The 25,387-nt window shown below is 36.8% G+C and overlaps 1 protein-coding gene across 1 annotated transcript; it reads left to right on the forward strand.

The window, feature by feature from the left end:
* The first annotated feature begins 4,467 nt into the window (after positions 1-4,467).
* On the forward strand, positions 4,468-22,777 carry ATP6V1C1 (ATPase H+ transporting V1 subunit C1). Its single transcript, XM_026703521.2, has 13 exons — positions 4,468-4,609; positions 7,360-7,504; positions 10,052-10,119; positions 11,486-11,571; positions 12,474-12,568; positions 13,706-13,797; positions 14,282-14,380; positions 15,828-15,896; positions 17,061-17,153; positions 17,234-17,327; positions 20,678-20,775; positions 21,723-21,849; positions 22,161-22,777. The coding sequence occupies exons 2-13, from the start codon at positions 7,373-7,375 to the stop codon at positions 22,254-22,256; spliced, it is 1,149 nt and encodes a 382-aa protein (XP_026559306.1). The 5' UTR covers positions 4,468-4,609; positions 7,360-7,372; the 3' UTR covers positions 22,257-22,777.
* The last annotated feature ends 2,610 nt before the right edge of the window (positions 22,778-25,387 follow it).

Below are 25,387 nucleotides of genomic sequence, written 5' to 3' on the forward strand. Positions count from 1 at the left end.
CATGTTTGTAGTACATGCATTCAAACAAATCAATACATTACAAATAGTTGTACTCCAATAGCTGCTTTGATAACCTTACTGAGACTATATCAGTCAGATCACAAAAATGCCAAAGCCAAGTAGAGAAGCAAACAACAAAAAGCTCTTCTAGATATTTTGTCCCATAAGTTAATTAAAAACATGTTATTCACTATGTTAAGATTTTTTAAAATTATGTTCTACTTATATAAAGTTAAAGAACATTGAATAATTTTTCCATTTATTTCTGTAGAAAACTTGGCAACTGCTAAAAAAGAAATGCAAAAGGATCAGATATGTTAAATATGATTTTATCAGTCTTATGCGAACAATGCTGTTTGACAAAAAAAAATGTAATTGTAGCTATGAAAACTTTTTTTAAAATTAAAATAATACTTGAGAGCCAGTTTGGTATAGTAGTTAAGGCATGTGCCATGGTGGTGCAGTGGTTTAAGTGCAGTACTGCAGGTTAACACACTGCTTACTCCAGGAGTTCAATCCTAACTGGCTCAAGGTTGACTCAGCTTTCCATCCTTCAGAGATCGGTAAAATGAGGACCCAGATTGTTGGGGCCAATATGCTGACTCTGTAAAACACTTAGAGAGGGCTGTAAAGCACTGTGAAGTGTTATATAAGTCTAAGTACTATTGCTATTAGGCTAGAAACCAGGAAACTCTGATTGCTAGTCCCATCTTAGACGGAAAGCCAACTAATCCAGGTTAGGAGTCAAAGACATGAAAAAAATCTAATTCAATATTAACGAACTGAACAGCATCTACTAAGATCAACTTGGATCAACTTTGATTTGTACTGTTATAGGTTGCCACAATGATATTATACTGCTGAACCATCTCACATAAATTCTGTATCCTGTACCAACTACAGATGTCTTTAGCAGTAAACAAGCTTGGAAATGATTAAACCAAAGGACCAGTCCCTCTGAGCTCAGGTTAGTAAGGTTTAGGGGTGGAGAGGAGAGAGAATAAAAGTACCAAGGAATTCTAACTAGTACTGTTCTTTCAAGCCAATTAATAAACAAATTAATGCTATTAGATGGTTCTTTTTCTGGTGATTTTTTTATCACAAGAAGTGGGAAGACTTCTCTCTTTTTAGAAAGCGAACCAGCCTGCAACTTCACATGGTTTATAAAACAGCCACCAGACTCATCAGCTCTTATAGTGATTGATATTTGTGGGTAGTCTTCAATGGTAGTTAGTCCTAATAGAATGCATTGCAATAACCTAATCTAGAGATTATTTATTTATTTAATCACAAATGTATATCCACCAATCTCATAATGATGAGGTGGTTGATTGTATTCTGACTAAACAGCCACTCTGTAATGCTGGTAAAATTTCTGTTAGACTCTTCCTCCCTCCATTTAACATATACATACATACATACATACATACATACATACATACATACATACATATGATAAAATATATATAAAATATTGTAAGGAGGCATCTGAGCCTTGTAGTGCCACACATAAGGAAGACTATGGGCTCAAGTATTCATCTTATTAACAACAAGTAGTGCCACTCAGAAAGGAACAAAACTACTGCAATATAGTGTTCCCAACCTTGCAGTCAGTCTAGAAGAACATTATAGTTGATGGAATCAAAAGCAGCCAAGTTTTCTCACATTACAAAGAGAGCAATTATCTAAGTCCTGACTAACTTAATTCACAAGATCAATACTGTTCCTGTCCCCACACCTCACTTGAATCCTGAGAAAGCTCTAGTCGGGTTAGTTTACTTTATTGTCATTGCACCTCATACAATGAAATTAAATGCCATCTTCAGTGTACAAACTATAAAAATAAAACAGAAACACACATCCTCTAGAAAATCAGCTGCATCATTAAAGAGGGAAGAAAATGAAGACATATTCCACAAAGAAATGTAGCTGAAAAAAATTAAGGTTTGCATTTTGTTATTAGAGCATATGATATCAGCTAGATTCTGCTCAGGGAAAATATCCTTTACCTGTTTTAGTTTCAAGTCTATTAGGTTAGATCAGGATTTTTAAGAGCTGAAGTCCACATATCCTAAAATTGCCAATTTTGAAAAACTTGGGTTTGATGTACATTTTGGCCTCCCAATTATATGCATTTATTTTGTCACTTAAAATGAGGTTTGCTCCCAAGTAAGCAAGCATAGGATTGCATCCATCATCTGATAATCACAGACGTTTTTTCTTTTACATCAACTTTGCCCTAAATAGCACCTGGCAGGAGAAACTATTATTTCTAGTGCTCATTTATCATCCTGGTCACTGCCCCGACTCCACACCATTATAAAGGAGGACCAGAAAAGAATCATTTGGCTAGAAGCCTTGAGGAGTGTCTTCTATCTCCAGAAAGGAAATAATCACACTTTATCACTAGCTAATAAGGAGGTATAACAAAAGACAGCTATACTTATATAGCCATATGTTGCAAGCTTCCCAGATATCTGCTGTGTGAACTAAGGTCCTTCTTAAAATCTGATCTCCCAACATTGAAAAACTCTAGGTAATTTTTGGCCTGTTTTGTAAGGGGTGGAAAACCAATACTGTTGTATTATATTAATAAGCATTCAACTAGGAAAGATGTTAATTTAACATAAGGCAGTCCTCAACCACAATTCAGCCCAAAATTGATGTTAAATGAGAAATTTGTTAAGTGAGTTTTATCCCATTTTACAACTTCTCTCTCCTCATTTATTAAGTGACTCACTGCTATTATCACAGTTGTTAAGTCAATCTTGTTTCACCTTTGACTTTACTTGTTAGAAGTTTCCAAAAAGGGATCACAAGACCCTTAGACACTCTTTAAGTGTCATCGTAACTTCAAATGGTCTTTAAATGAACTGTTGTAACTCAAGGACTACCTGTATATGTATTAGTCTTTGTCTTTTTTTAAAAACACTTTTTCTTCGTAATGTCTTTTTTTTTAATTCTTTTGTCCTTTTTAAAAATATTTTGGCATTTTGTATTTTAATCTTTAAACAAACTAAAAAATTTATACACAAACACACATACAAAGAAAATTCTAGGTAACATAACCATTGAGGTGTGGCTTGACAAGTTCTCTGCAACTGTCACATTAGGAAAAAAAATCAGTTAAAATAATGAGATATCAGAGACAGGAACAACCGTTCGATCAAATCTGGATGGATTTTATGATTGCTAGAGTATAATATAGCAATATGGACTATAATATTTATTTATATCCTGAGATTGACTACTAGTAAAAAAAACACTCAGCTAATTTTTCATCTCTAAGGGGGGGCAAGAACCCACTCTTCCAGTTTCTAATCCTGTGTGTGTGTGTGTGTGTGTGTGTGTGTGTGTGTTTTCTTAAGTTTTCGTAGGTTTTTATATGTATGGTATTCAGCTTTGTTCGGGTATTTTCCCACATCATTATAGTTGTGCTTTTAAAGTTGGAGCAACACCCCAACCAGGCACCCAGATGAAACCTAGCTTCCTAACAAATGATAGCCTCCATTTACTCGGAGCCAAGCCGCACTAAAAGCCTCCAATACAGGAACACAATGTTGCCAGCCAATCAAGACACAAAAACCACAAAACAGACAGAAGATATTAGAAGCACTAATCAAGCAGAACACAGCAAACTCTAAGACCAATAAACACAGACCAAGACTCCCAACCAATCAGGATAAAGAAAAAACCATTCTGGCACAGCAGTAGGCTAGCCCCAAATTCAAAACAGAAACGGCTGTGAAAGCCTGATTCACAGACAAACACAATACAGAAGGCTGATGATGGCAGATGAGATTCTGCCAAAACATTGCTACAACTTTAAAAGCACAACTATAATGTCGTGGGAAAATACCCGAACAAAGCTGAATACCATACATATAAATACCCACGAAAACTTAAGAAAACACACACACACACACACATATATGTATATACACACACACATATATATATGTATATACAACTATAATGACGTGGGAAAATACCTGAACAAAGCTGAATACCATACATATAAATATCTGTGAAAACTTAACACACACACACACACATACACACACACACACAGACAGACACACACACATTCTTGACTTACAACTGTAGTGTTTTTCTCTATTTTCTACATCTTCTCTATGCATTTTGGATCTATGTTAATGAAGTTACTTAATACTTTTATCATATTTCTTTAAAAACAATTTTAAAAAATGACTTCCAACAAGCAAACCAACCAACCAACCTTCTCTTTCTCTTAATTTATTATTTCTACGACTGGCCTATCGAGATGAGGAAAAACGAACCAGGCTTTCCCCTCGGGAGAACTTAAACCAAGGAGCCACTCGGCTTCCCCCCCACCCCCGTCCCCCTCCCCCTCCCCAAACATGCTCCTCTAAGGCGGAACGGCCGCGCTCCGGGTCTCCACCGGCGCGGTTCTGTCACGGGGCTCCCGCTCCACTGCGCCTGCCCAGCTCCTCTTGCGGCGCCTCGTGACGCCCGTCACGTGTGTTTCCCGTCCCGCAGAGCTCACCGGTTTCATCGCTCTAGTTCCGCCTCCGCTGCGATTCGGGCCGGTCGCGGCTTCTTCAAGCCAGCAGCTACGCGTTGGGCGGTAGGTAGAGAGGTATCTCCTCGGTCGGCTCCCGATGGCGGCCGAGGAAGCCGGGGTCGCTGAGTGGAGGAGGGAAGCCCTCGACCTCGGTCGCCTCGGCGGAGGAGGAAGCGAGCGGGGTTGGGAAATGCATCGCGGGCACGAGCCCGCGGGCGAGGGCACAGCTTTCTTGGCCCAGACCCGAACCCGTGGCGCATAGCTTGGACTACAGCTCCCATCATTCCCAGACTCTTTTTCAATACTAGGAGAGGGGCTGGCTGGGTGTGGGAGAGAAAGGCTGCCGTGGATCAGCCGACGGAGGGAAAGCCCGTTTCCAGAGTCGCGGCTCTTGGCATTTGTTTATTTTATTTATTTATTTTGATTTGTCAATCGCTTACAAGGTAATAGGTATAAGTATGTACATAGTTGTGAGTACATGAAATGGGTGCATATAAGAAAAATAAAATAAATAAAATAAAATAAATAAAAATGAATGCATCTCTTTCCTGGGCTGCTGAGGCCGGGGCTGGAAAGTGGCTAAGGAAAAGTTGATCCCCCTGAGGACGGGTCGCGTTTGGATCGCGGGTGGGTTGCTTGCTACAAGGGCAGAAATCCCGGGCCCAGGGCTGGTGGCTTCCCGGCGTGTAATAGCTGTAGATTGCACTGTTCTGAGTGAATTCTGGCTAAGACTCTGTTGCCCCCCCTCCTCTCCCCCAGGTCATCTTTAATTCCACGAAATAGACAATGATCTCCCAGGACATTAAAGGTACCCCCCACCCCCACCCACCCCCAAGATGAAGTCAATTCTTGGTTGACCACTTTGAACCCTGCGTTTTATTTAACCACAGTATGGGAATGGTACATCTAATATGGGTTGTTGTTGTTGTTGTTTTTTTGGGGGGGAGAGTCTTGTCCATAGCCTGGGATTTCCTGGCATTCATCGCTCAACCCAGTTCTGATTAGGTCTGAGCCTGTTTTTCCATCTGAAGCTGCTCAAGGTCAGGCTGGTACTACAGGTTTAAAGCAGGATGGCTTGGTTCTGTCACCTCATTTTATTTTATTTTATTTATTTGTCAAAAGCTTACAATACAACAGAAACAAGAATAAACATCCATTTAAATACAAGAAATAGGAACTAATAATTGGGGACAATAGGACAGGGACGGTAGGCACGATTATGCGCTTATGCACACCTCTTACAGACCTCTTAGGAATGGGGTGAGGTCAATAGAGGTTAGTTTGAGGGTAAAGCAGTCCTGGTTCAGGATTTTGAAATATAACTTTTATTAAACAACTTTTCTTTTATACAACATCAGTTTCCATTCATTACAACACTTCTGTGACAGTATACATACTTTTACATAAATCTGTACATTTGTCTGTATCCCTTATATCCCTTATCCACTATAACTTTTACCTTATTATTCTATGATCGTCTCCTCTATTCATCTCTATCTCTATTATTTAGCCAGTCATACAGTACATTCCATGTCAAATAATAATCTGTTTTCTCTCTGGCTTGGTTCTTACTTGCAGAGAAGAGCAACTAAGATGATTGGGGGCTTGGAGACTAAAACATATGAAGCACAGTTGTAGGTATTGAGTATGGCCAGTCTGGAGAAAAGAAGGACTAGGGGGGGACATGATAACAGTTTTCCTATATTTGAGGGGCTGCCAGAAAGGGAAAGGTCAACTTATTTTCCAAAGCACCAGAAGGCAAGATAAGAAGCAATCTGGAATTAAGGAGGAAACTTCCTAACAGTGAGAACAATTAACCAGTGGAACAGCTTGCCTCCAGAAATCGTGGGCACTCCATCACTGGAGGTTTTTAAGAGGAGACTAGACAGTCATTTGTCTGAAATTCTGATTTATTGTTCAGACTCCTTGGGCAGTCTGAAATATACTGAAAACTGACACAATAATGCCTTTTGTTAAGTGGGCTGTATTCACACATTTTTTTAATAAATAAATTATTTCTCCTCTCCACTTTGTTGATTTGATTAATTTACTTAGTCACCTGCATTATTTATTGAGTTCTGGAAACTCAAGGCAATATGCATGGGTATTGTGAGGTAAATCCTTTATTCCCGGACATTGTGATTTCTATGATTTAATGATATCTTAATCAGGGGAGCAATAATTAATATTAGCTAGATTAGAAAATCATTTGGAAGGATGAAGTGGAATGTAGAATCCAGTGTTTATGTGCAGATTCCCAGAACTCCAACCAATTTGCTTAGGTTATTTTATGGCTCTAAATTTCTAGAATTAAGACAGAAAAAATAAATCTGCATATTATAGCTGTACTAGTATAATACTGACTCTCTGTATATAGCTTCCTCTTTTTAAAGAATTGGGCAGGGCAGTTTAGAGTTTTCTGGTAGTGATTCCCATTCTTCTCCTTTTTAGAACTACAGTTCCTTAAATAATAACAATGATAATACAGTTTGATTCTTAAAATGGCTTTAGTAATATATTTTCATTGTTGTATTAGTATTGTTGTATTAATATAGCTTTAGTAGTATATTTTCATTGAAAAAAACAAGAGGAAATCAACCCTTCAATGTGCTGAATAAAACTATATAGAAAAAAATGGGTCCAAAAAACTAGTACTGATGGTTCAGAATGTGATAATCTACATGAATTTTTAGAAAATGTGAAAAATTGCACAGTATTTCCTTGAGAATTCCTGACATTTAAAGACAATGGAGAATTTAAACTTATGTGTTCAAAATGAATATTGTTCTTATTTTCCAAAATAATCATTGCAGTAACGTGACCAAAATGACCGAGTTCTGGCTGATTTCTGCTCCTGGGGAGAAAACATGTCAGCAGACGTGGGAGAAGTTATGTGCTGCAACTATAAAAAATAATAACCTGTCCATCAATGCAAAATTTAACATTCCAGATTTAAAGGTATAGCTGAGGTTTTTTTTTCTGCTCAAAATGTTACTGTTTAACTTTGTATTGCAATTTAAATTAAGGTTTTTTTTTAGATAATAGTATGGATAGATCACATTCATTTTGATAAAGTACATTATATAGTTATGGTAATTTATATTGAAGATATTAATTGTAAATTATTATTTAACTCACGAAGTGCAAGTAGGCAGTACTGTAGAACTATCTTATTGGGCTGTGTAATGCTTTGTATTTGATTTGGGAGAATTGGTATAAAAATTGCAGATGTGGCACTTGTCATTCATTATAGTAGCTACATCTCTTTCCAAGATTGTAGGGTTGCTTTAGAGTTCCTTTATTTTCTAAAAATAATCTAATTTATCTCCCTGGTTACTGTCATGTATAACATCCATACATGTAATCAAAGCTATTTGCTCTGACCAATTCAGCAATTCAACTTTTAATTAGGCATGCATACTATGTTTACATTGCATATTGTGCATTATACAATACAAGAAAACAGTTCTATGCTTAGAGCTAAACATATTACATACGTTGCTGTCTATGTAATCCAGCAGTGTTTAACTCACAAGGTCCCAGTATTTCAGACAAGTATTTCTTACAGCCTTGCTTCCAGAGTTAGCAATGGAACCACTGACCTTTTGTTCATACACCATATGCTTCTCCCATCTGGTTTGATGAGCACTGGATTTTACTAATATAAGAAGTAGCATTATACTGTATGAAATAGTTTTAAATTTGATGAAAGTTTTAAATGAAGTAATTTTTATTATGTTGGTTTTAGGCATAATAATAAAAAAATCTGTAGATTGCCAGCTCCTACAGATTTTTGAAACTTAATCCTATTGTACTGAATAAGAACTTGCTTATGATAAAATGCATAGCCTTCTCTTTTTGGCTCAGTTTCCTTTCTGTTTTATACACTGCTCAAAAAAAAAATAAAGGGAACACAAAAATAAGACATCCTAGTTCTGAATGACTGAAATATTTTTGTTAAATACTTTGTTCATTACATAGTTGAATGTGCTGACAACAAAATCACACAAAAATTAGCAATGGAAATCAAATTTAGCAACCCATGGAGGTCTGGATTTGAAGTTACACTCAAAATTAAAGTGAAAAAAAAACCACTACAGGCTGATCCAACTTGGATGTAATGTCCTTAGAACAAGTCAAAATGAGGCTCAGTAGTGTGTGTGGCCTCCACATGCCTGTATGACCTCCCTACAATGCCTGGGCATGCTCCTGATGAGGTGATGGATGGTCTCCTGAGGGATCTCCTCCCACACCTGGACTAAAGCATTCCCCAACTCCTGGACAGTCTGTGGTGCAATGTGGTGTTGGTGGATGGAGCAAGACATGATGTCCCAGATGTGCTCAATTGGATTCCGGTCTGGGGAATGGGTGGGCCAGTCCATAGCATCAATGTCTTCATCTTGCAGGAACTGCTGACACACTCCAGCCACATGAGGTCTAGCATTGTCTTGCATTAGGAGGAACCCAGGGCCAACCGCACCAGCATATGGTCTCACAAGGGGTCTGAAGATCTCATTTTGGTACCTAATAGCAGTCAGGCTACCTCTGGCGAGCACATGGAGGGCTATACAGCCCCCTAAAGAAATGCCACCCCACACCATTACTGACCCACTGCCAAACTGGTCATGCTGGAGGATGTTGCAGGCAGCAGAACGTTCTCCACGGCGTCTCCAGGCCCTGTCATGTCTGTCACATGTGCTCAGTGTGAACTTGCTTTCATCTGTGAAGAGCACAGGGTACCAGTGGCAAATGTGCCAATCTTGGTGTTCTCTGGCAAATGCCAAATGTCCTGCATGGTGTTGGGCTGTAAGCACAACCCCCACCTGTGGCTGTCGGGCCCTCATACCACCCTCATGGAGTCTGTTTCTGACCGTTTGAGCAGCCACATGCACATTTGTGGCCTGCTGGAGGTCATTTTGCAAGGCTCTGGCGGTGCTCCTCCTGTCCCTCCTTGCACAAAGCAGAGGTAGTGGTCCTGATGCTGGCTTGTTGCCCTCCTATGGCTTCCTCCACGTCTCCTGATGTACTGGCCTGTCTCCTGGTAGTGCCTCCATGCTCTGGACACTAAGCTGACAGACACAGCAAACCTTTTTGCCACAGCTCGCATTGATGTGTCATCCTGGATGAGCTTCACTACCTGAGCCATGTGTGGGTTGTAGACTCCGTCTCATGCTACCACTAGAGTGAAAGCACCGCCAGCATTCAAAAGTGACCAAACCATCAGCCAGAAAGCATAGGAACTGAGAAGTGGTCTGTGGTCACCACCTGCAAAACCACTCCTTTATTGGGGATATCTTGCCAACTGCCTATGCTTTCTACCTGTTGTCTATTCCATTTGCACAACAGCATGTGAAATGGATTGTCAATCAGTGTTGCTACCTAAGTGGACAGTTTGATTTCACAGAAGTGTGATTGACTTGGAGTTACATTGTGTTAAGCGTTCCCTTTATTTTTTTGAGCAGTGTATTTTTGCATACTTTTCTAAATAATTCTTTCCCTCCTTAGGTTGGCACTCTCGATGTCTTAGTTGGTTTATCTGATGAGCTGGCTAAATTGGATACCTTTGTGGAAGGGTAATCACTATTTTTTCATATACCTGCATTTTATAACTTCTGGATGGTTATTCTGTATTAAACTGAGTATAACATGCTAACCGCTATTGTTTTAGCTTAACTAGTTAGTGACAGTAAATGTTCCACCAGATTCTACTGGTAGTCCTCGATTTATAACCACAGTCGGAATTAGAATTTCTTAACAAGGCAACATTAAGTGAGTTGCATTTGATTTTTTGCCACGGATATACAGTAAATCAGTGCAGTTGTTAAGTGGATCACACGGATGTTAAGTGAATCTAGATTCCCACATTGACTGCTTGCTGGAAGCTGGCTGGGAAGACCATCATATGATGCCAGGACCTTTCTACCAGTGTAAATAGATGTTGGTTGCCAAGTGCCCAAATTTTGATCACTTGACCTCCAGGATGCTATGATATGACAGTCTAGTCGAGACAAAGCCAGAGACTAGTCATAAGTCATTTCTTAAAGTGCCATGATAACTTTTAGCAACTTTGGTTGCTAAACAAATGTTTGTAGGTCGTGGACTACCTGTACAGTCAAGTAATATATTTAATAATGTAATTAATGATTTGTACTTTGACAGTAGGATTGGAAATAATTTCAAATGAAAATTTCTGATGTTTATTTGAAGTGAAAGGTAGCAGGGTTATTTGAGCACAATGTTAATTTGGAGAATTGAGAAAGTTATTGAAAACTTTTTAGTTTATCAATATGCCAACTTTAAGTGTTTGCAATTTTGTTAACAGGCTAGCATTTCTGTGCCTGAGGCTGTCTGTTGCACTAGATGTTTCAACTAATGAACTGTTAAGCTTGATATGTTTAGCATTCAATCCACTGTAGGAAGTGAAAACGGGGATAGTTGAACTGAAGAAAGAACAGATATTTATCGGGATAGACACAGTTCTTAAAGATAAACACTATCTGACATATTTTAAACTATGGACTCTAGAAGAACATAACAAGCAATTTCAGCCAAGTTAGACTACTAGGGCCATCTAGTGGCAATTCTTCATAATGACTGGGAATTGCTCTCCTGTAGCAATCCCCAACCTTGTTGGCGCCAGGAGCCAGTTTTGTGGAAGGCAGTTTTTCTACGGACTGTGGGAGGGATGGTTTTGCACACAACCTAGATCCCTTGCATGTGCAGATAAAGCTTTGCTTGCTTGCCTGCTGCTTGCGCAGGCAGACCCAGACTGGTACAGGTTGGTGGCTCAATGGTTGTGGATTCCTGCTCTCCTGGACCTCAGACAGATGCTAGGAATTAAACTGGGAGGCTGATTGTCTTTTGTATTGCAAAGAAAAAAGCAGCAAATTAAAATTCTTTAAGATATAAATCTTAAATCTTCCCCATTCTGGTCTTCAGTGTTGTCAAGAAGGTGGCACAATATATGGCTGATGTGTTGGAAGACAGTAGAGATAAAGTTCAGGAAAACCTTCTGGCCAATGGAGGTAAATTTTGCCTTGCTATTACAATGTATTGCAATACTGAGGGTTGTGTATATAGAAGACTATCCTTCAATTCTTATGAGGAAAATAAATCAGTTTTGAAAGATTTTTTTTTTTCATAAAAGCAACACAAACATAATAAAACAGCCTTTATTAAATCTTGTGTTTGCAGTGTCATAAAGAGAAGTATGAGAATTGTCAGTTTGGTACAAGTGTTAAAACATCAGACTAGAAATCAGGAGACCTTTGGTTCTTTTCTGCCTTGAGTACAAAGCCAATTGGGGCAACCCCTCAGCCCTAGGAAGGAGACAGTGGCAATGTACTTTTGAAAAACTTCATCAAGAAAACTGCAAAGACTTGTCCAGACAATCTCTGAGAATTAGACATGACTGAACAGAAGAAAAGGAAAGAAGTGTATAATATGGAAGTAATATAAGATGGAAATAATTTAAAGCAAGAATCGGTTTTTCCACATGCCTCCTAGAGAAAGCATCCCTGAACACAATACATTTGGTTAGATATGTATTCTCCATTATACAATTCAAAATTTTCAGAATTCACCAAACTAATTTCTAAAAGGTACAGTGCCAATATGATAATCAAAAGTCAAAAAGGACCTTTGTCTTTAATTAGATAAAGCTAAAAGTACGTATAAAAGCTATAGATGAGGCAAATTCTTCTTTCTACATAGACATAATAAGATTTTTTTCCTCATTACTTCTAATATACTCTAATTGTATGCAAAAGTTCTTGTGTAAAAGAGCCCATGCTCTTTTAAGGTGCCTACATTGTATTCTGTTCCATCTTTATTTTAAGTAATTATTTCTTAAATGTATTTAAAATCTCCAGATTGTTATAGGATGTATGGGATTACTTATTTAGCTCATTTTTATCATTTTCCCCAGTTGATTTGATCACCTACATAACAAGATTCCAGTGGGATATGGCCAAATATCCAATCAAACAGTCTCTGAAGAATATTTCAGAAATAATTGCTAAAGTAAGATTATACACATAAAAGATTATGGGGCTTGTATGCTAATTATTAATACAAAATGACTTTTTATTGCATAATCTATATACCATAAAATGAAAATATTTTATATAGTCAGAATTATTTAAAAATAATTATATCACATATAAATTTGCATCACATAATTTTCCTGGGAGTAAATACTATTGAAATATTTTAAAATTTATAGAGTTTTGATATATATCATGCTCAGTTTTTCTAAAGATGTGTGTTCATTTGCCTAATTAACTACATACATATAATTTTATATTGCTGTGCTACTTCAGATGATTAGTCATTTCATTTTTTGCTAACTATTCTCCCTTCTGTTAGATGTGAGGTTTTAAAACTGAAGTACTTACCACTAGACATGTGTAAGATCTTGGGATTTGGGTAATGGAGCATTCTGAAAAATTCCAGAATGTTCTGTAGCACCTCTATATCTTGTCAATCTTGGAACTGCCAAATTGGACAGGAAGCAGTGAAACAGAACATTGAAGTGTCCTGTAGACTACTCCATTCCTGAACCTCATACTGCAGTTCATGAATGGAATCCCATTTGCTAAAACAGTAAAAATTGCATCACGACAATTTTCAATATAATTTTTACTGAAATAATTTGGCCTTGTTTCTTTAATATACATCTGATATGTAGATTTTTGAGGTACAAAAGCTTTTTTCAAAGTGGTGCTTTCAAAGTACGCTTAAAACTTTGACAGTTTATGCTGATAACAGTTTTAATCCAGAAACATCAAGTGGGTGAACTTGTTGCAAGGAAACACTGCAACTAGTTTGTTGCTTCTGTCTGACAATAGTTTTCTGTAAACATTAAAGTAGAAAAAAAAATACAAAAGGTTTTGAGCATAATACTTCTTTTGTTAAATTACAGACTGCTCAAAATCGTATTTCCTGGTTCATAATATTTCCTGGTTTCCTGGTTCATTTCTAAAAACCAGAATCAATGAAGTTCAATCTGTTAATTTGTTTTGTCTCTTTTTCTGTTTATTCTTTTTCTTTCTCTTTGGCTGCTTGCAGTTAGTAATAGCTTTTATAGATATATTTAATTTGGGTCTCTCTTTACTTCTAAGACATGGGTCCTAATTGGTGTGCTTTTTTTCTTCAAAGGGTGTGACTCAGATTGATAATGATCTAAAGGCAAGAGCATCTGCATACAACAGCCTAAAAGGCAATCTTCAGAACTTGGAAAGGAAGAATGCGTGAGTTGTCATCTTGTTTTGTAAGATTGTCTCAGAGCTGGGTGATCATTTTGACAGATATTCAAAATCCTGAAATAATGCACAGGTAGAAGAAGCTATTCTGCCTCTTAAATTTTAAAACACAAGTTCTGAATAGGAATGCAACCTTGTATACCTAGATGGTAAAGGAGCATTAAGTGCTGTGTCTGAATGTCTTTCAATCTCACTAACTTCGTTATAATCAAATCAATCAAATTTTAAACCTATAAAGATCTATTGAGTTTCCTAGCATGTACTATAGAAAGCATGGCATCAATAATATTAATTTCCCAAAGGAGGCAAAAAGGGAGATTGTGGAAGGTTTCACTCTCCATCTGAATCGCACTCATGTCAAAAGCACTGAGGTGCTTCCAGGTTGAACTCCACCTGAATGAACAATACTTACATCCATTTAAAGATTGAAGTAGAACACTCACTTCCTCATCTTCTTCTTCTGCTTTGACAGGGGAAGTTTGCTAACAAGAAGTTTGGCTGAAATTGTGAAGAAAGATGACTTTGTACTTGATTCTGAGTACTTAATTACATTGTTAGTAGTTGTACCAAAGTAAGTCAATATTTTCTTTCCTAAAAGAGAACGGGCTAGAAAAATCCAAGAGGAGAAAGAATTTTTGTTCATTGAAAGATTTGAATGAAATTGTCACATATATAAATGAAAGGCATATGTGAAAATGTAGTACATCTTTTAAAAATAGTAGATTGCCCCCAATTTCAACAGATGGGCTTTGAAAGGATTTATATGATCTTAAGAGAAACTATAATACATGTAGTCAACACTTAGTGACTGGAATTGGGACTGACACTTCCATCTGTAAGCAACATGTCATTAAGTGAATTACATGATAGTGCCTGACTTACGTCAGTTTCGTTGTGATTGTTAAGCCAATCACTAGTGGCTGTTAAACATGATGTCACATGCCTTGACTTATTGCCAGCTTCCTCATTGACTTTGTTCGTTGGAAGTCAACTGTGAAGGTTGCAATTGGTGATTGTGTGATCATAGGGATGTGGCGAATATCTTACATTCAAGGATTAGTCATACTACTTTCCCAATACTGTCATAAGTTGGAACAATTGCTAAATAGGGTGGTCATTAATCAAGGATTACCCATATAGAGGGATCTTGGAATTAATTATATAGTTCCATACAAACTGAAATTATTATTATCATAATAGCATATACACCCATAAAATTAAGTAAGTCAAGTAAAATCACCTCAAGGTGCAATTTCACTTACTGAGTTGCTTGACTTGGTTAGCTGCTAGTTTGTAGAATTTACCAAAATCAGTCTGAATTTTGCTTCTTAGAACTTTATTATCTTTGTCTAACTCTACATCCTATGCAGTAATTTTAGTAAAATATTGGTAATTTTAATAATGAGATTGTTTCCTTTGTAATAATACTGTAATTAAAGTATATTGTACTAGTGTTGCTGAATTGTTAGAAGAATACTAATGGTGTTCATTTTTTTAAACAAACTGAAAATTTCTACTAAAAGTAGTGTTCCTCTTTTGAGCCACAAAATAGCTGTTAATATAATTATTTAGTGCATTTTTAATTTAAAAATGTAAATGTAATCTTAAAGAGAGTTCAACTAGTTTCAGTAACATTTCACAGGTTTCTTAACTGTAGAAAAAGAAAGGTTTTCATTGAGAATATTACATTGGTAAGACAAATGAGGTAGCATGAAACTATAGTCTTTCCATTTATAAATAACAAATGGAAGTCTTTCCTATCCCTACAAACTTTTTTAGCACACCAAAGCCCTTTCCAAAAAACGGGGTATGTATCAAAACAGTCATGCAGTTTTGATGAACATTTGATGAAGTTTTATGGCTGGAAATGAAAACAGAGTCTAGAACACAGAAAAAACAGACCGCTTTTTGAAAACTCATTAGCATATGCAAAAAGTTATAAATACAGTGGAGTAAAGGACTTGATTCTGTCCTACACACCTATGTTAAGACTGGTAATTATTGCTTTTTTATTTCAGGACAAATTACACTGATTGGATGAAGCAGTATGAAACTTTGACAGATATGATAGTCCCTCGATCCAGCAAGTAATCTTGTTTCACTTTTCATATCCTTTTAATATACTTGATCTGTGAAATTAACTTGTTTTACCACAATGCCCCCCCCCAACCATTGCGCTAAACTATGGTTTGTTGAATAAAATATAATCTGAATTGTAGCTATAGCAATAGCACTTAGACTTATATACCGCTTCACAGTGCTTTACAACTCTTTCTAGGTAGTTTACAGAATCGGCATATTGCCCACAACAATCTGGCTCCTCATTTTACTGACCTCGGAAGGATAGAAGGCTGAGTCAACCTTGAGCCAGTGAGAATCGAATTGTCGAACCACTGGCAGCTGGCAGTCAGCAGAAGTAGCCTGTAGTATTGCATTCTAACCATTGCACTGCCACGGCGCTTTAGGGTATATATTAATTCTAAACACAAATTACACAAAACCCAAAACAGCCAAATCGTCGCATATTAATACAGCCCATCAACCTAGTTATGATCTCAGTTGTTCTAGATGATAGCAGTCTCTCATTTGCCAGAGGGAAGAGGGCATCAATTTGTTCTCCATATTCTTCACCTGGGGGTAAGACAACCATTTGTCAGTGATATGAAGACTCCTGCTTTAGGCAGGGGATTGGACTACAGAACCTCCAAGATCCCTTCCAATGATTCTAAATGGCTTCGGTAATATTCTTTATTGGATAAATATTATTGGATAAAGAATATTGGTGAAACAGTACAGAATTGCACAGAATTTTATGCGTGCAGACCAAGAAGAACTCTTATTCTAACCATTTCCCCCAAACTAGGTACTTCAATTCATGCTTCTCATTCAATAAATGGGGCTACCAAAAGCACTTTTGTGTTGAATGCGTAGATTGGCACTGAGTATTTTTTGAAATAATGAAGTTTGTATAGTCATTGTTTGTTGGGAAGAATGGGCTTCTTGTGTAAAATGTGCTGTCTTATCTTACTTCTGTTAAAAGGATAGCATAGTAGTAGGTGAACTTCACTAATTGAATAATACCACCTTAATCTGTTATTGTAAACTAAATTATTATATTGTAAACTATTACAATATGATATAAAACTCTAAATCAGTTTACCAGCTTTGAATTACAACTTCAGTTTTTATTCCAGTTTGTGGTTTCATTAAAGCTTTTTGTCTTAATGGGCCTGGCATCTTTTACTTTGCAGTGTTCTTTCTGAGGACCAGGAAAGTTATCTCTGTAACGTCACTTTATTCAGGAAGGCAGTGGATGAGTTCAAACATAAAGCAAGAGAAAACAAGTAAGTGCAACCCTGTTTTATTTTCTTGTTAAGGAATAGCTGCACAGAAATTTACGAATTGTACTTCCTTCCCAATGCAGGTTTATGGTCCGTGATTTTCAGTATAATGAAGAAGAAATGAAGGCAGACAAAGAGGAAATGAACCGGCTGTCTACTGATAAGAAAAAACAGTTTGTAAGTTCAGTGATATTTTTGCGTTTAAATACAGAAGTAATTATTCAGAATCAGTAGTTACATTGCTGATGTTCTTTTTAAGCTTTTCATGTAAACGTGGGTACACTCATTGGTTAACAAATAAGCTCTATTACAGAAATTACTAAATATTAAAAAAAAGTATTTAACAAGAAGTATCGAAGCTATAGTAAGAGTAGTACTCAATTCCACTTTTGTTCAGGGTTTTTTTTTCCATCATGGAATTATATTTAACCTGCAAAAGATAGAATGAATGATGCAAGGGCACCATGGCAGATAAGGAAGTGAGTTCAGATAGTAAGTGCCAGATGTATTGTTTTCTAAGGGCTAAAAAAACATGTAGGTATTAGTTAAGGACTATTATAATCTTTTGCAATTTATAGTGAATTTTTAGAATAGTTTATTAAAGGATGAATCAGTGAATGTCTAGGAAAGAATACATTGATTACTAAGAAGCAACTTGACTTTATCAAAAATCAGGTCATTTTTCTCATTTTAAATAGAATTATAGTCCAGTAGATAACAAGAATACCACTTTTTAGCAAAGCATTTTACAGGCTTTCTAACAGGTCCTTATTGACAATTTCTTAAGCCAATGAGTTGGACTGTACTGTTCTAGATTGCTAAAAAAAATAAGATTTCTGATTTTGGCTACTAAACAAGTTCTGACAAGGATAACTATCATCATGACAGGTAGTTCTTGATTTACAATCACAATAGAGCCCAAAATTTCTGTTGCTAAGCAAGATAGTTGTAAAGTGAATTTTGCCCCATTTTATGACTTTTCTTGCCACCGTTGTTAAGTGAATCACTACAGTTGTTATATTAGTAACACTGTTGTTCAGTGAATATGGTTTCCCCATTGATTTTGACGATCAGAAGATTGCAAAAGGTGATCATATGATCTTGGGACACTGGCCATCATAAACTCATGCCAGTTGTCAAGCATCTACATTTTGATCATATATATGACCACAGGGATGAGGACGATCATAAATGTAGGAAATGGTCATAAGTCATTGTTTTCGGTGCCATTGTAACTTGGAACAGTTGAGTGGAGTGATTGTAAGTTGAGGACTCTCTCTATGAAGGTTATTTTCTAAGGATGAGACACAGTTTAGTATAGCAGATAATTGTACACAATGCTTACTTGTGACACACACCTATAAACTGTTGCTCTGGGTTAACTTCACTCTCCTTGGAATTACTAGTTGATATAGCCATGTATCTAAGTCTTTAATGCTCAAATCTTTAAAAGAGTCTTAAAAGTTTGTAAAATGGCACACAACATTTGCTCCCTCCAAAAGTTCTTACACTTATTGGGATTAGATGCTGCCTAAGTGTGATTGCTCCTTGACTACTCCAGGTCAAGATATGCTACTTACCATAGTTTGCAATTCTGGCATTTGACTGATAGCCTTCTTGCCTCCCTAATAATAGTTGCCAATTTCCAGACATCACTTGCTGCTTCCTTGTCTGCTTGCTGTCTTCTTATCTCCTTTTCTTCCACACACCCACATACACTTGGTCTTAGAGTTCTTTTATAAGATAAGGGCGTCTGCTTTCTGTGCACATCTGCACGTTCTTGAAAATGTTAGGGTGTGGCTTAATTAGCCAAACAGCTAAAACACTTGCATGGATGCTTGTGAATAAATTGAGCGGAGGAATGAATGAATAAGCCCATATCATCTCATGTTTTGACTTTTAGAATCTTTTTGGAAAAGGCATGAGATGAACTGAGTCATGGGGAGGTGGAGGTGAAAAGCATTCTGCCAGGTTGCAGCTATTTTTCTCAAATACAGTCAGCAACCTCAGATTCATTTTCTCACAACCATAGAATATATTACTACTGGGAAAACCAGTAACAACGTATGGCGGTGAGAGTTGGACCTTATGGAAGGCTGAGCACTGAACTATTGATGCTTTTGAATTGTGGTGTTGGAAAAGAGTCTCTTGGACTCCAAGAAGATCTAATCAGTCAATTCTAAAGGCAATCAACCCTAACTCTCCTTTGGAAGGACAGATACTGAAGATCAGATACTTTGGCCATCAAATAAGAAGAGAATATTCATTGGAAAAGACCCTGATGTTTGGAAATATGGAAGGCAAAAGGAGAAGGGGACAGCAGAGTATGAATGAATGAATTCTTTATTGGCCAAGTGTGAGCAATTTGTCTTGGTGCATATGCTATCAGTATATATAAAAAGAAATGATACATTCATCAAGAATCATAAGTTACAACACTTAATATAGACATAGGGTACAAATAAGCAATCAAATCATACTAGGAAACAATATAAATTGTAAGATGGTTAGATATCATTAACGCAAGAACATGAATTTGGGCAAACTAAAGGAGCCAATGAAGGATGGGAGCCTGGCGTGCTATGATCCACGGGGTTGCAAAGAGTTGGATATGACTCAGCAACTGAACAATAACAATAGAACTCAGAAGCAATATTCAAAATAACTCTGGCAATTTTAAATACAAATGTATGCATATTGATATAAATAATACAAGTACAGGGTAGGGAAGACCTGATTTGATAAAGATATGAAAGGATATGATTAGTGTCTTAATCCAAATTGAACTTGATGCAACATCGTGGTTTGTTTTTTTGGTTTTTTTTTTTAAGAAAAAGCTAATAGTTTAAACTATTTTGCACAGAGAAATATACTGACTAGAATGTTGAGAATTCTGCAAGTCAAGTCCTTTGAGGAGCAGGTGACTTATTTATGCAGAAGGAAAAATTAAAAGGACATATCATAATCTCCAAGTACTTGAAAGACTGCTGTATAGGAGATGAGAACAGATTGTAAAGATTATACTTGAAAGCAGTGATCAGAAATGGCAAGAAAGTACGTATTGTTTTCAGCCAAACATTACAAGAAATATTCTAACAACATAGTTGTTTGAAAGTGTCAATAGCTGGTGGACACTTAACACTTCTTCGTGTGAGATGAATGGCATGCTATCAGGGATTCTTGCATCCTGCATTGCCAAGAATCTGAGTCTGTGCAGGATTATTCAGTTGTCCAGTTGAGATGACGTGATGTTCAGTTTCACAAAAGTCCTAAAACTGATACTGCAATTTTTGATGTTATTAAAGAATATTTGAGTTCTGAATAATAAAATGGCAAAGTATAAATACTTAAAATATTAAATGCGTTGATTATGCTTAATTAGTACAATTTTCTTGATATGCTTTGGCCTATTATTTGAAAGAAGTATATAACCACAGTTTTGTGTGCGCACATACACATTTTAAGTATACAAGAGAAAGTCTTCTAATGTTTACGGTGTCTGCTTGCTTTTCTCTGTTTAATCACAGGGGCCTCTAGTCCGGTGGCTAAAAGTGAATTTCAGTGAAGCTTTTATTGCATGGATTCATGTGAAAGCTCTAAGAGTCTTTGTTGAATCTGTTCTAAGGTATTTATCTTCATTGCCAAATACAGTTATCTGTTCCTTCAGGAATTACACAACAATGTTATAATCTCGGTTTAGTACATTTTGGTAGATAAACTCCCTTTTAAAAGTATCAAATTCTGTAGATGAAATGAATTTTTTAATTTAAAAAAACTTTGCAAATCACATCTATATAAATAAGAATGAAATTATAATATAAGTCCCTCACTATCTGAACTCATACAGTTCATCTTAGGTTAATGCAGTTATGAGAGGAAAATTGGAAACTTCTGCTTCAGGCGTAGAATACTGCAGTTTAGTCTGTCACCCTAGCTATTACCCAGTTGCTAATCTCTTCAAGCCAAATTTATAATCTGTGTTTTCATTATGCAGCAAAAGATTTAATTTTTATTTCTATTTCTATAACCACCCCAAAACAAGTGACTTGGTGGCATACATCGGGATGTACATAATCTTAAAAGCATTGTCTGAATAAGTCCTTAGCCAGTTACATCAGCAGTCTACAACCTTTTCTGTGGAAACCAGTTCTGTGGAAAACATGTTTTTATTTTATATAGATGATACATGGATGGATGGATAGATAGATAGAAATAGCAGTTAGAGTTCTATACCGCTTCACAGTGCTTTTCAGCCCTCTCTAAGCAGTTTACAGAGTCAGCATATTGCCCCCAACAATTTGGGCCCTCATAGATTAGATAGAAAGATGGAAGGTGGGCGGGAGACAGTATTTATGATATATAGAGCTTCAAAAATGCATTAAAATATGTTGTAAATTGAAAGAGAAATTTGAACCCAACACTAAAAAAAAAATGTGCCAGATCTAATGATGTGAGTGGGGAATGTTCTTCTCTCTGTCTCTGCTCCCTCCCGGGAGTTAATTAGCCTTTGCAAAAGAACAATGAGTCAATACTATTCAGAAGGTTTAAAAAATGATTTTGTCATTTATTTAGGTATGGCTTGCCAGTTAATTTCCAGGCTATGCTCCTTCAACCCAACAAGAGAACCATGAAGAAATTGAGAGAGGTCCTCTATGATTTGTACAAACATCTTGATAGTAGTGCTGCAGCAATCATTGATGTAAGTAATCTATATCATAATGAGGCTACCTATAGGTTTTGCCATAACATTGAGGAGATTTTTTTCTGATTTCATAATGTTGGAGGGGATCACAGAATCTAATTCACTGGCCAATGCAGAAATCCAGATTAAAACATTAAGATAATATCTATCTAGCCTCAAACCCAGCTTCAAGTATGAAAAGGTAGTGCTGAGATACCTTTGTTTTGATTTTTGGGGGGTGGGGTAATTTTTATATACGTGAGACAAAGATGCAACCCATTAATTTGGGTGGTAGATTAATCCTGTAATATTTTTTTTTTAATTTTTAGGCAACCATGGATATTCCAGGTTTGAATCTCAGTCAGCAAGAATACTACCCTTATGTGTACTACAAGATAGACTGCAACTTGCTTGACTTCAAGTAGCTTCTTTCTGAATCTACTTCTTCTTTCTGACCTTCCCATAGTGTTGATGTACAAGCAGAAAAAGGTTGACGAATGTCGCTCCTAAATCTCTCATAAACCCGTGCTCGCTTCTTTCTCCCTTTGCATAGGAGAACAATCCCCGTTGGTCGTCGATCTCCTGACATTTTCTTTTTAAAGAGAAATGTAATTATTGTTTTTTAATAGATCAAGTCTGTAATTGTATATTGAGAGAATCAAGAGTGTATTTATAAATAGTCCTTTATTTAAAGAGTAAGAAACAGGAGGAGGTCATTCCGCTGTCAAGCCATGCCTCATCAAGACCTTGTTTATACAGCAAGATAGTGAGGAAACATGCCATTGTTCACTGTGTTTTTCATAGTTGTGCTATAAACATTGTAATTGAATTGTGATGTAAAATATGTGCAGACTGATATTCAGTCGATGCTTTCTGAATGTTTTAAGTTTACAAGATACTAAGCACTGCATCCACCCAAGAAAATAAAAACACCTGTACAATTGTCTTCCATTTGTATTTTGTTCTTAGAGGCCACTGTAAAAACATATGGGGAGAGTTTCACGGGATATGATTCACAAGCAATCAGATTTGCGGTGGTCATAATGAAACTTATGGCCCCCACTTTTCCCCCATAAATCTGGTTTTACTAAGGCGGGGTATCAAACTTGTGTCTTCACATGATACCGTATCGTGTCTTTCCCCCACCTTCACTAAACCAGGCATGGGCATGGCCAGCATGTGATGCATTTGGCCCGCGGGCCACGAGTTTGACACCCGTGTACTAAAGCATGGGTTGTTTCAGTATTGTTCATGAAAGAAATTGTTTACCGTTTACTCTGAGATACAAATAATGATTTACAAGCTGCCACGGCTCACTTCACAGATGTGATATACTGTGTGCATGCATACAGAAGCTTTACAAATGGGAATCATGAGAAGCTTAGCATGCAGGAGCCCATATTCACCGTGGATTGGTTGGTCACAGCTTTATATTCAGATAATCATGGCGGTTGCTGTACAATTAGGGTACTATGTTTCCAATGCACTAGGGGGCACCCCGGGCCATTTTAAAATAAACATGATAAATGGTATTTCAGGGTTTTGTTACATGAAAAACAACGCCTGAATCTTCCTCATGTTTCTATACCGTTCTTTTTCTGCCTTTCTCTAAAATAGAAATTGTAAGTCTAAAGGCTAACAATACATCACTCAGCTACAAGTAGTGCTTAAAAGAAGTGCGTTTGAAACATGGTCTAGAATGAAAGGTCTAAATTTCCAGAAATTGTTAAAAGGGAAAATATTGCCATAAACACATTAGATATTAGAAAGTGAAAATTACTACCATTAAAAAATCAGGCGGGGCAGTGAAGGGCAGGGGTTCCCAAACATGGCAACTTGAAGACTTGTGGACTTCAATTCCCATAATTCCTCAGCCAACTGCTGAGGAATTCTGGGAGTTGAAGTCCACAAGTCTTCAAGTTGCCAAGTTTGGAGACCTCTGGTGAAGGGCAACAAAGGATTAATGGCTTGATTAAACCCCACAGAGAAAGCAAAATAAATTGACTGATATGTAAGTATAGTAAATAAAGTTTGAAACTACACAAAATCCTGAGAAATTAAGAATTTTTTTAAAAAAAGAGAATACCTGCTGCTTAGACCTCTTGTACAGAAAAATCAAATGGTTTGGTGAAAGTATTGTATCCTCATTGCTATGATATATGAAAGTAAGCATTTATATTGCATGCCTATAATATGCCACATGGATCAGAGCTATATTTCTCATTCATAATCTGAGTGTGCTTCCATAAACTCTTGCTGTTCTTAATTTTAAGACACAAATCCTGTGAGTTCTGGAACTCTTTCAATATTTATTTTGAAATGTTTGTCTGCAAATCATAGCTTATTTATTAAATGTATATACCACCACTATCAGGTGACTCTGGGTAGCTTACAACATGCTAAAAACAACAGTATAAAACATTAGAACATTAATTACTAAAATTAATAAAAAAATTAGCCAAGACTGGAACCAGTAAACAACAGGATGGGGGCTAAAGTGAATTTTACCTCCCTCAGGTCAGACCTCACCTTGAGAGGCACAATGTTTCAGAGAACAAGAGACATGGCAGAAAAGGCTCTTCTGGATCCTACCAGTTCAGAATTCCTTGGCAGATGGGGTCTGCAGCAATAGTAGATCATAGAATAACAAGAGTTGGAAGGGACCTTAGAGGTCATCTAGTCCAACCCCCTGTTCAAGCAGGAGAGTCTATTCCAAATATTAGCCTCAACCTCCTGATTGTGAGGCGAGAGCTCCAGAAAATTTCAGCACAGTGGGGGCAGTTACGTTCCCTTGGTAAAGCAGTTTCTTTTTTTCCTTAGCATTATATGCTTATAAGTGCGCTCACACATGAATGCGTGGTTCACCCAATCTCTTGGATATAAGATATTTATTCTTATCAGGTTGTTTTTTTAATTACATTTTTATTCTGCCCATTTCTCCTACAAGCTGACTCTGGGCATTGTTTTCTTTATTCTTGCGAAGTTTGCTTCAAGGTAACCTGAACATTTGGATAGCAATGGCAAATATCACTTTGTTAAAATCGTATTTTGAGTTGCAAGGGAATCTGTTTTATAGTTTGTTTTCCAATCTATCTGACATTTTGAGGCTGTGCACAGTGCAGTGTTTCCATTGCAGCCAGAGCATATAAACTGATTCTTTAATTTTCTGACTTAGAAGAAAGCCATTTCCTTTTCCCTCTTTTACTTGTTTCTTTTCCCTTATTCTCTACCTGTCCCACATTCCTCTTTATTTTTCAAAAGCTGCCATTTTAGCAAAGGTTGCTCTTTAGAATTATTCTCTGTTGCCAAGCAACACCATCTTCTGTACAGCTTAGTATCCATGAGCTGTCAGGGAAGAATATCCTTCTTGAATAATAGTCATCACAGAATCTACTCGACAGGGTCTAATTTGAATGTGTTGATCTGAATTAAAGTCTTTGCCATCTGGAGTCAGTCTTCATTTTTCACATTTATTCCCAGCATTTTATGATATCTCAAGGCACCTAATGTCCATAGGTAAAATAATCCATGGAAATAATAAGCAAGAAAAGAAAAC

This window comes from Pseudonaja textilis, chromosome 3, assembly GCF_049901715.1.
Source record: "Pseudonaja textilis isolate UNSWEBS1 chromosome 3, rPseTex1.2, whole genome shotgun sequence".
Lineage (NCBI taxonomy): Eukaryota > Metazoa > Chordata > Lepidosauria > Squamata > Elapidae > Pseudonaja > Pseudonaja textilis.